The sequence below is a fragment of the Glossina fuscipes genome, unplaced genomic scaffold (assembly GCF_014805625.2).
Source record: "Glossina fuscipes isolate IAEA_lab_2018 unplaced genomic scaffold, Yale_Gfus_2 27, whole genome shotgun sequence".
NCBI classification, from domain to species: domain Eukaryota; kingdom Metazoa; phylum Arthropoda; class Insecta; order Diptera; family Glossinidae; genus Glossina; species Glossina fuscipes.
Window position 1 is genome coordinate 208,964 of NW_023998422.1, and position 11,982 is coordinate 220,945.

General features: G+C 34.4%; 2 protein-coding genes across 3 annotated transcripts; both read right to left on the reverse strand.

The window, feature by feature from the left end:
• Positions 1-594: 594 nt before the first annotated feature.
• Positions 595-3,557, reverse strand: LOC119635775 (copper chaperone for superoxide dismutase-like). Its single transcript, XM_038030777.1, has 2 exons — positions 3,492-3,557; positions 595-1,248 (listed from the first exon to the last, which is right to left on the reverse strand). The coding sequence occupies exons 1-2, from the start codon at positions 3,555-3,557 to the stop codon at positions 610-612; spliced, it is 705 nt and encodes a 234-aa protein (XP_037886705.1). The 3' UTR covers positions 595-609.
• Positions 3,558-5,562: 2,005 nt separating this feature from the next.
• LOC119635862 lies at positions 5,563-11,982 on the reverse strand. 2 transcript variants are annotated; one of them, XM_038030874.1, is made up of 8 exons: positions 10,617-11,341; positions 10,005-10,324; positions 9,424-9,950; positions 9,065-9,362; positions 8,478-8,625; positions 8,213-8,417; positions 6,583-7,506; positions 5,563-6,522 (listed from the first exon to the last, which is right to left on the reverse strand). In XM_038030874.1, the coding sequence occupies exons 1-8, from the start codon at positions 11,022-11,024 to the stop codon at positions 5,849-5,851; spliced, it is 3,504 nt and encodes a 1,167-aa protein (XP_037886802.1). In that variant the 5' UTR covers positions 11,025-11,341; the 3' UTR covers positions 5,563-5,848. The 2 variants fall into 2 exon arrangements, with proteins under 2 accessions (XP_037886802.1, XP_037886804.1); XM_038030876.1 differs by lacking the exon at positions 10,617-11,341 and adding an exon at positions 11,559-11,982 and having other exon boundaries at positions 5,566-6,522.

Genomic DNA, 11,982 nt, shown 5'->3' on the forward strand with positions numbered 1-11,982 from the left:
GTCCACACGTTCTCAACAAACCGAAAAAAAATATTTGTATTTTCGTTTTGATTGCCTTTTCACTATTTAGGAAAAAATGCACACTAGTATTAGGGTTTTTACGCACAAACTTGTTCTAGGAATTCGTATCGTTGGATAGAAACAAAAATTATAACTTTGGCTAGTGCCATGTCTTTAAATTCAAGTCTTCAATTTCATAGAGAAATTTGTTTTCAGATAATGACTTCTTGCCCCCGGAGGCAAAGTCTGCCCCTTTAATGACAACACTGGGCAGGAGTTGCCTAGGATACACTGTTGCGGCTAGAAAGGGAAGTTCTGCCACAATCAGCATACTCTGCAGACATAAGTACCCGTACACATTGACAATGTCTACACCATTTATTCTTAAGGATTGTGTAAAACGGTTTTGCAATAATTAGTTAGTAGTTGTAAGAGCTGATTCTGAAAATATCGTTGCAAATCTACGATTTTAATTACGCTTCTCGCAAATGAAATTCGTACAATTTAGAAAATAGCTCAACTCTCGTTTTTTCGGATAATTCAAGAAATAATGCTGAAGAGGGTGAAATTAACAGCTGGAAAGATGACTTTTACATTGTAGTTATATAATTACATTTCGCCAGAATTTCCATCTATACTACTTTGCTCATTGCAACCCCTTCCAAAATCATCCGGTTGTTGCGTAATGACTACGGAACGGCCGATTACGTCCCAAACTTCGAGAATTGAGTCTACAAAACGAAATGTTGCTCGGCCTGTTTCATCCGCTCGAATATTACCCAAATCGCCGGCGTGTCTTTGGTTAGGTTCGTCATGCGGTGCGCCACGCGGTGAATCCCTTGGATTATAATGTGCACCAACTGTGTAACAACCGCCGGAGACGTCACTCATTTCATGAACATGCATACCATGCAAACCAGGCGTTAAGCCATCTATTACGCCATCTACTACTACACCTGCTTGATCGTTGGTTATGGCTGTGAATCGTACAACTCCTTGAATGCTGGTACGATCTATATCACTGCCAGTGTTATTTATAATTGAAACAGCAGATTGTCCGCCAAAGCCCGCTAATACCGCTTTACGTCCGGTGTTTTCAATTTTCTCCTGTATTCTTGACCAAGGCTCCACGGTATGCACAATAACGCGTCCTTCCTTACGATCGATATCTACTAATCCCATTCCATCCAAAGATTTTTGTACAATTTCAACACAACTATCACTATGCATCTCCACAGCAAATTCTATCTGTGTATGATATGATTTTTTTTGCAAAAGAGACCAGCGATAGCGGCTAAATTCTGCAAAGTTCAACCCATCTCGTATGCCAAAGAAAAAAACTGTCTTCCAACTAATAAACTGCGAACTCTATTCTCTAAGTCATCTGAACGTTTGTGTATTTGTAACTTCTATTTATTTGCATAAATATAAGCATTTTTTTTTAGATTGGAAATCTCGCTGCCACCAAGCAGAAGTCATTCGTGTTAGGAAAGTTAGGTTTCACGAGTAGAGCTCTTTAAGTTGGGGAGAAAATAGAGAGAGTGATTACACTTACTTGTGCAACTTGTGCGACTTGTCCAGCTTCGTGCCCAGGAGATACACCCGAACAGTTAGGGAGTTGGGGAGTTAGTTAGAAAGAGAGGAGAATTAATTGTTTTTGTTAGTAATTTTTTCAGATATAGACTGAATACACTGAAGGGCACCACTAGAAGGATATGCCCTTAACATGTCAGCGTAGCTGCCACTAGGAGGGATTTTCCGGTTCACTTGTATTTTTTGTATTACCAGCTAAATGTAAGATGGAGAAAATGCTAGTGTTCTTGGGAAGCAAGGTGGTCTACAAGTTCTACCAGTAGCGAGCAATATGGACAAATGTGTGAGATCTATACGAAGACGGAAGTCAAGTACCCTATGCTACGCTACAAGTTGCTTTTTACAAATGTGAGGAGAAGCTAGCTGTTCTAAGTAGCGACACTCGCCGAACATTGTTTTAATTTTATCAAATTTATCAGCCACGGCGGGGAGTTTGTAATAGGTACTGTAAAAAATAATAATAATAAAAACTAAAAAAAAAAAAAAAAGAAGAAAAGTAGTTATTTGTCACAGAGAAGAAAAAAAAGAAGAAAATTTGAGTTTTCTTGGGGGATAGAGAAAAAAAATTTGGCAGTTGAGGGATTCTGTTTTTCGAACGAACAGTTATGTGCTCATTGGAAGTGATTATAAACTCAATTTTGATTTGTCAGTTTTTGGACATTTTGAAATTTGGTTTTTCCTTACATTTTTAAAGAGAACCATCATATCATAGATTTTTTTTTTTTCAAAAGGAAAAATAACAGAAACTCCTCGCAGAAAAAAACTACAAAAAGTGAACATTTACATAGATATATTGTGAATAAATCTATATTACAAATTTCGACCCTAACCACATGCAAGTTATAATTCAAAAGCAGAAAATACACAAAAAGTTTCAACTCTGTCCAGTTGGTCCACTCACACGTTAGTAATGGAAATAATTGCGTGCCTCTAAGGATCAATTTTTTACCAATTGTCCCTAAGGCGTTGAAAATGTCCATCTTCCAAGCGGTTACATGTCTCATCAATCAATCACATCAATAAACTACAATTTTTTTTTTGCATATTTTTTTCTTATTATTAATCAAAAATTTTAAAATTTATAATCTGGTGAAAAATCATTTAGCTGCGGCGATGCGCATCGACGAGGTTGTTTGATTTGGTAAGTTTTTTTTGATTTGTTAAATTAAGTTAATCTAAATATTCCTTCTTGCGAATAACTTTTTCTATAATAAATCTGATTATTTATTGTTAAGAGATGTTAATTAAAAACAATTTTTATATCCTATAAATTGTAATTAATTTATTTCCTCTTAAAAAAAAAAAAAGGAAAAAAAAGAAACATAAATGCCCTTGAATTAAACTTAAATAATTTCGTTTTGTTATTTCTTCTCTTATTTCTTTTTTTTTTGAAAAATATTATTATTATTTTAATTTTAGACTAATGAAATAAATTCTTAGACTAAAAAAATACATTGAGCACTAGCAACACAGGCTATCGGCTCTTGAAAAATAGAAAAATTTATTATTATTAAAAGTATTGAATAACTGGTGAGACTTCTTGGGGGTGACAGAGGGAGGAGGGAAAGGCAGTGATAGGGCATAGTATTGTATTTATCCGGGAAAAAATTTTAAAATTAAAAGTAAGCATGTTTTTTAAAATAATGAAACATTTGTAGTGTAACAAATAAATTATCATGAAACTAATTACATTTTTTTTACCCATGCCATCCGACGAGCCACGCCGGAAAACATGCGCTAGGTTCATGATTTAAATAAAAATACTTACATCCTTGCAAAGCTTAAATATCAAATACGTTACAAGTTTTTATCTAATTCCAAAAAAATTTTTTGCGCCCATAAAAAGCTTATAAAAATCAATATCACATTTCCTGTAATCGGGACAGGATCAATGTTACCCTTCGTTGAATCTGATAGTATCGCTCAAAAACGGTCACTTTTGGCACGACAAACAAACGTTCCATGTTGGCAGACAATAAAGCAAGAAACCTTTACCAAATAATTGCAATGATAATTTAAAATAGCACACAAATTGTACACTGTTCGACCACTGTAAAAGAGAGAGCAGCAATAGGTAGTAACAGTAGGAAAAAGTAAATCAAAAACAGAGATGTTAAGGAAAAAAACAACAAATCCATCAAGCAAAAATAATAAATAAGAGATTCATGAAAATAATGACAATAACAAACAAACACCGTAAAGAGCGAGAAATTTTCTTAAACACTTTTAAACACCTTGTAAAAATAGCGAAATCCAACATCGACAGCATATAAAATCTTATTAAACCGTCTTAAACAGTCTTAAACACCTCTAAACACTTCGAAACAATATCGGAATTCAACATTGAAAGGATATAAAATCTTATTAAACAGTCTAAAATACTTCTAAACACTTTGAAAAAATATTGGAATTCAGAAAGCACACCCCCACAAACCAAAGCAAAAATTTAAAGAATGAAATCTGAAAAAAGCGGCTTATAAATTAAGACGACAGTGCATTTTTGACCTCAAAAAAAATAGCCTGACTTTTCATATATAGATTTTAATGCGTATGATTTATAATTTAAACAAAGTCGAGCAACAGCTTCCTGACAAATTGTCCCTTATTTCTAGAATAATCAATAAGTCAATAATATCTAAATGTTGCGTCTATCAAAAAGAAAACGAATAATTTCGAATATTTAAGACTCTATATACTGTATTTGTTTAACAAATTATTTTTATTATATATATCAAATAATATCAAAATATAAAAAACAATGTATTACAATTCGTTTTTTTAATAATAATATTGCGGCGGTGAAAAGCACGCTCCACGTTGGAACCTTATTCCGTTTAGCGAAAACCTGCGATTTCAATACTTGAAAGCGTCTCATACGTCTACCGTACGTTTAATTATCTTTTATTAGATCCGCCTGAGTAGCTGAAGGCGAGGAATGTCGACTTGCAAGTCAATGGTCGTGGGTTCGAATCTCAAGTGCGGTAGAGTTTTTAATAATAAAAGCCTTAGATGCTAGTGCTTTTAAGAGTTTAGTCTTAGAATTTATTTCTCTGGCGAAATTAATAATAATAATAATAATAATAATATCTTTTATTAGAATTGCATGATGAAAAAACAAAGCAGGAAAGGAAAGATAAGTAGCTTCTATGAAGGCGTATCTTCCTTCGATTATGTGGTTCGGTAATTCAAATTCAATTGGTTTTTACGAATATTGAAAAAAAAATTAGAAGAAGAAAGAAGTAAATGAGCGAACTTCGAATTCCGGCAAATTAAAAGAGAACTTATTCTATGGCATAAAACATATGAAACATAAATCTCTAAATGAAATCTAGTGTGTAGGTAAATTGAAAAAATAATTGTCGACTTGTTAAATATGTTTCAAAACACGAAAATTTCTCTTGAGTTCTCAGTATAATTCAAGTTGATGAGAGAAACGGTAATAGATCTACAGGGAAGTGAAAAGGTTTAGCAAAAAAGAAACTGATTGTATATTTAAAGTATAATAAAAAGAACTCTCAGGACTTAAGAAAACATTACTTCATAAAAGTTAAGCAAGAGTTTAACAAAAGGTGTGCACAGTGACCGTTTCAATTTGGTTCTTATTTTATTCCTTCCTTTCCGTATTCTATTAGCGTTAGTATTATTACTATTTCATTTTTGGATGTCGAGCATAAAGAACCATGCATCGCAAGAAGAATTTCATTATTACTCTTACAATTTCATTAGGCTTTACCTGATGTGTTAAAGATTATTTTAATTTTTGTTTACGCATAATAAAATTAAAAATTTATTTCCAACTGCATGTTAATATACTGTGTTCTTTTGATATTAAGGCTGGCAGCTCTATCTATAAAAATTACTAAGAAGAAATTTATCGAGAAGCCCTTGTAAAGAAACAAAGAAAACAGCTGTTATTCAAATAAATATTTTTTAGCATAGAAAATTACCTAAAAAACTTTATTAAATTACAAAGCTTAAAATGCACACGAAAAATTAGGTCAAGTAACATATTTATTGTTGATTGCTTATTAAAAGTATGCAAATCTAACAGAAATATAAAATTTCAAAGCAAAAATTCATAAATTAAGAGTGCAATTTGCGATCTTATAGGGTTGGTTGTAACCGTTTGGGTAATATGAATCCTTTAGATCCGGAAGCGCGCTTTATACAAATAGCTGAAGCTACTTCCCGGCCAGCTTTTCAGAGTATAGAAACGCTGGTTGCGGCCGTAGGCAACATAGGTTCTACGTTGGACTCAACAGTTTGGTACCGTAGTAACAGGCTGAGCCACTGTAGGAGATGAAGAAATTGTAACATTACCCGTTACCGTTGATTTACTAACGGGAACGACGCTAACTAATTTTCGTACGGTAAGATTACGATTTAACATCTGAGTTTCGAGATGGGCAGGCAGCTGCTTTATTCCCCCTGGCTTTACCACGATGTTGCGAACTTGCTGCTTATCCGTTGATAATACTGAGCCCGTACCATTTTTGATTATTTGTATGTGTGGTACACTTACATTTAATATGGGTCGACTCGGGGTAGTAGACGAGGACGTTCCAGCTGTAGTAACAGCGCTCAGTGTCTTCAAGCTAATTTGCTGGACACCTGAGCTGCCGGTAATTGGAGAAATTTGTGCACCTGGTCTTGGAACTAGAGTGGCGACAGATGTCTTAGGATTTACTACTACTTTGGTATATTTCGGTATTTGCCGCGATAAAATACTCGTGCAAGGTTTCATAGTATTTCTGTTAATAAATACTACGTTACTGGCTTTGTGATTCAACTGAGGTTGTATTATTGTCCCCGGTTTATTAAGAACAAAAGGAGTATTCGTTGACGGTGATACTGAAGTGCTCGATGTGGCATTAGCTTCTTTAATGATTTTTTGACTAATAATCAATTTTCCTACACCGGAAGAAGAAACTAAAAAAAGAATATTAAAATTTATGCATTGATATCACAGCTAAATGTTTTAGAGCGTACCTGATCTTGTAGTCGTCTCATTGCCTAATCCCGCGCTTCCGGTAGTAGAATTGCTAACTTCTTCAGAAATATTGCCTTCACTATCCGCAAACAATATGGGCATGTCGATGATATTGGAGATGTCAACATTACTCGTCGTTGTCGTGCTACTACTAGTAGACGTGTTTGTTGCAGGTCCTACAGGAATAACTTGCTTTGCCGGTGCATTCAAATGCAAAGTAGTACCACTTGCCACATTTTTGACCACTGTGTATTTAGTCTGTCCCCCCACGGCTGTAGCAAACTGCGTCGTCTGACCACTAGGTGTTTTGAGAGTGAAAATATGTTGACCTGTGTTGCTCGAATTATTGGGGGGCGTAGCCACAATACTTCCTATTCTCGTGCTGCTGCCTCCAGATTCCATTTGTTTTTGGCCTAACATGGTAGCCGTCTTAATTGTATAAATTTTGGACGGACTTTGGCGGGGTGAGCTTTTCAATTGTACAATTTGATTAGCCGGAATCATTTTAATCTTTGTACCAACTGTCGGTGTACCAGTTCCAGTACCACCTATTATCAGTTGCTTGGGTTGTGCATTCAATAACGTAGCCTTAATAGGTGTGCCTTTTGTTGTTTGAGGTACAAGTTCGAAGTTGTTTATTAGCTTTTTATGCGTAGTATCTGCGCCATTGGTCGAGTTGTGATTTAACAATAAGCCAGCATCCCCCTCATTACTTGAATCCGCCATAATAGACTCAATAGCCATATTTAAGTCGTCATTACTTAGATTTGACTTTTGTTGCGGTTTCATTTGACTTTTACCCAATATGATCGGTTGTCTATTGGATATATTACTTACTTGTTGTATTTTATTTGAAGAAGCGCTATGCTGCGATTGATTATTGTTATTAATATTTGGTAAGGGCCTAGTACGAGGACGACCGACTGTAAATAAATATTTATTAGGAAATTTACAATGTGAAGCCAGGCAATAAAACCATAGCATTTATTTAAAAACAAAATTTAGCGGACGTTACCCTTTCTTTTAACTTGAAAAGGATCTCGTGGTAATTTTGATTTCTTGGGCTTAGGAGGTTTCCTCTTATCGTACACTTTGTTTTCTTGAAAATTGATTACCAATGGAAAGCAAATAATATTTATTAAAAAAAGCTAAAATTAAAATAACTACCAAAATTTAAACAAAAAATTAAAACTATTAACGGGGTTATAATAGGAGAAGCTGTTAAGTACGTTAAGTGCGTCCGACGTGTTTACACACTTCGATGTCAGTAGTAGTGCATTTCGAAACATTTTTAACACCCAAAGGAAATGGTAGAGTTTCTTAAGAAAAGTGAATCATGTCGAAAGATGTTTAAACACTTTCAAGAAAGTGGTGGTTGCTTTTTAATGTTATGTAAATATGATATGCCAATACAGTTCAATTAAAGTAAGCGGCGCAATCGAGAGTATTGTTTAAGTGAAAGTCATAAAAAATCGTATTATCATATTTCTTACCACAATTTGGGTATTTACTTTACGAAAAGAAAGGACCAAGAGAAAAAGAATAATTTGATCGCTTGATAGATGCGTTAGGCTAAATAACTGGTAACAAAAATAATAAATTCTAAATGAAATTTACGCAAATACTTACTTTGACCAACGTACTTTACTTTGGGACCTACAACTTCCTGATCTCCTCCGTTAGCTTCATGTTTACGTTTTCGTTGTTGGACTGTTTGTTTATCACCCATCGAAGCCTTTTGTTGTTTAGCATACGAAGTAACGTTTAAATTGACAGGTGTACGAGGTCCTGGAGGATTTGTTAAAATTTTCTTAATAAAATCATATACTTCATCCTAAAAGAAGAATTAAAAATTAAAACTGCACAAAACCTTTACAAAAACAAAATTACATACCGCTACCATTGTATCGACCATCGATTGAGTTACATTTTCAATTTTGCGCCTGCTTTTTGGAACACGGAGAACATCATCAGCACTTCCAACCACCACTAGAGAAGACTCAGATTGCATTTTTTCACGTAAGGACTCAATCTCCTCGGAACTAAAAAAGACGTATTAGAACACAGAAAGTGGGGTAAACTAAAACGAAATATATATTCGCCTTGGGGAAATTTTGGTTGTCAATCTCTTGTTAATTATGCATGTACGCTCGACCTTTGAAAAATCTGTGTTATGAAATTTCATACCAAATTCCACATAGAAGACTTTTAAAAAACATGTTAAAACTTTGGTAATGCTAAGTCAACTTTTTCATATTTTTGAGTGGAAATCATGCCTATTTTCAAACTTGGTCTATGGGATAGACCGCAGACTCTATGCAATTGTTTCGAAACATAGTTGCCGAATTTCAATTTCTATTTCAAATTGAAAATTCTAAAAACAGACAAATTCTATATAGGTTCGCTCTCATTTTCAAATATTCCTTAAAATGACAACGTTATTAGTTCCTAAATGACGATTATGACGAAATGATTCTTTACCTTGTCCGGGCAGAATTTTGCCCTATAACGAACAATATAGGAATCTTAATGTCTAATATGCGATCATCCGGAGCTCCACGCACGCCGTTGTATGTGTTATAGGCGAAACCCATACATACTACACAAGCGACATTTTCGGACATAGCTACTTGCAGTGCTAAAGAAGCGCCAGCATTAAATCCAATTAATATTATACTGCGGGCGGGATTTTCATTCCGTAATTCTTGTATTTTCACTCGCGTCAATGAAACGATTTGTTCAGCCACCTGCTCTAATGATTGGCGTGAAATATGACCGCCTAGAAAAATATTTTAATTTTGGATAAATTAAAATTTCTTACAAATTTCATTGAAACTGACTTGTCATGGGAAGAGTAACTTGTACAATCTGTGTTATAGTTGCTAAATGTTGATACCATTTTTGCAAACGATTTGGCACAGGGCCACTGGTGGGCATTGACGGCAGGGCCACTATGACAGCATTGTGTGCTAATTTCCGACTTTTTGTTGCTATATGGGGTTCCCACTTTTTCTTCATTACAGGAGCTAACAGTTCCTGACTGACATTCATTGGGCGTCCAAATAAAACTTTATCAATAAGAGAGGGCAGTTTCGATTTCAGCGTTTGTAAAATATCTAAATACGAAGCCATATAAGTGGAAGGCAATGCCTCCATTAGCAGTGAGTGCAGCCATTGTGTGAGGCGTGTATCCCAAGATATCGAGGCCAGAGCTTTGCGCATTCTTGCTGCCGACTTGTCTACTACTACCCGTCTCTGCATGGGCTCATTAGGCCTGCCCATATTGGACAGCCTGCCCAATTGATCGTGGTCCAAAATTTGTACTACTTTCACAAATAAAGACTTCTGCATGTTAGACCAACCAATTCTGGAAAAAAAGTATATGAACATTTCTTTTTATTTTTTTAATTGTTAAACTTACTGATTAATTTTTGTTTCCCAATCGTCATCATCGGAGTGAGCATTTTTTACATATTTTGCTATTCGAGCGCACTCATTAGACGATTCCTTGGCTAATATTTCATTGTAGGAGGGTATAGGTGCCTGATTTATATCCGACAAATCTTGCTCCTCCAAGGGATGTAAATGGTAACTGAGACATGGTGGAGGCCGTCTTACTAATATTGTCCGAGCAGCATTTAAAGTATTTGTTAGCTCTGTAGTTGGTCTGCCAGCATCACGTGTATAGCTGTGTTCGATCTTATTACTTTCTGCCGAACTTTCAGTGGAGAGAGACGAACTCTGCAAATCAAATTTATCTAGATTTGATCAAATCCATCGATTGTGTTTATATAAAGTGAAGAGAATAGCAAATTATGCCTTAAAATTAAATGCTTGCTTCTTAACACACATAGATAACTGCGTATGCGTAAAAATAATATTAGTTTAACAATGCATTGAATTTATAAGCATATTCGCAGACGGTTTTGCGGGATAATTTCCGTTAAAACCGGTTAAGCCGAAACCAAGTGTTAATAAATGTAGTTTTTTAAAGGATTTAGTGGAAAGTTAAAAACTTGAAACATTAATTTACGCTTATAGCCTCATTGTTCTTGTTGGTGTTTGTTGTTGTTGACCCTTTGTTAGCTGGATTTGTAGCTACTATAGTCAATTGTGGCCGTTTTGCTGCCACAACTGCAACGTTATAGTTGATGCCGGTTAAATTAGGCTTACTTATCGGTTTTATTATCCCCATCCCTTTCAACCCTTTGCTGATAACAACTTTGCCTAAACTTTTTGCTGGTGTCTGCTTAGCACTCAAAGTTGTGTACAATGGTTTTGGAGGAGTTGACTGAGATTTTTGTAGCTGCTGTTGTATTTTTTGTGAAGGTGTCAATAGAGTTGTTTTTGTAATAGTAATTCTGGGTGATACATTAGCCACAGCTGTAGTTGCTTGATGGCTATCCTTAGCAATTTGACTAACATTCTTTTCGTTTTCCATCCTTGTTGTTCTCCGTTACAAAATCCCAGGATTTTTTATTATTTTTAATTTTCAACAAACAGTTTAATATCCGTAGATAACATTAAGAGGTTTGCTCACTTTTATGCATGAACGCATATTTTTCTCACAAGTAAGCTTTATATTTTTAGTATCTTCATTTACAATTTGCCATTATTTAACAAATTATAAATGCCTTTTGTATTATTATCCACAAATTATACAATTCTCATTTTTAATAATTATTTAAAGACATTTTTGTTAATATTTCACCAAGGTTCTGAACAATTAATTCCAAAGAGAAAATCTTTACAATCAATATGGCGTCATTTAGCCTTACCATATTGAAGGAAAACCAAAAAAAAGGTAAGACAAACAATTTCACCACACATGAACTTATCACGTCAAACAGCTTTTTCCATACAACGTAAATAATTATGATAAATAATCTAGTATATAATGGTAAAACATTAACTATTTAATTGTTTGTTTAGTGAGCTGCACTATAGATTACGGAGAATCAAAATAAATACTCACAATCTCATTCTCGTTGCCAACTACCACAAGGGTAGGAACTTCATCAACAGTATCATCATAAGTCTTATTACGAGCATCAACTTCTTTTTTGTGCACGAACTCTTCGAATAACTTTATAAAAGACATGTTTTGCTAGTTCACAAGATTTATAAATTTCACACTATCACTTTTTTTGCTTAAATATAATCACTTTCTTTTTATTACAAGCTAATGCTTGTTTATTCGTACTGCTTTTTAAGACTAATCATTCAATCAACATCGGCAGCCATTCACTGTAACGCCAAATTTTTTTTGTTAGCACACAGCTATATAAATTTTTTGAACCATTGCTTTATATAAATTGTTAACAAGAATATTGATAATATCTTATGGCTCGATTTTTAATGATTTATAATCATTGCTTTTCCAGTTTGCGAAAAGATGA

Bases quoted from the DNA above. Each gene is read 5' to 3' on its own strand.
- LOC119635775 (XM_038030777.1), bottom strand. From the start codon at position 3,557: ATGGAACGTTTGTTTGTCGTGCCAAAAGTGACCGTTTTTGAGCGATAC. The intron at 1,249-3,491 runs GTAACATTGATC...TATCATACACAG, and splicing joins ACTATCAGATTCAACGAAGG to ATAGAATTTGCTGTGGAGAT.
- LOC119635862 (XM_038030874.1), bottom strand. From the start codon at position 11,024: ATGGAAAACGAAAAGAATGTTAGTCAAATTGCTAAGGATAGCCATCAA. The intron at 9,951-10,004 runs GTAAGTTTAACA...CTTTTTTTCCAG, and splicing joins TGGGAAACAAAAATTAATCA to AATTGGTTGGTCTAACATGC. The intron at 8,626-9,064 runs GTAAAGAATCAT...CGTCTTTTTTAG, and splicing joins CAAAATTCTGCCCGGACAAG to TTCCGAGGAGATTGAGTCCT.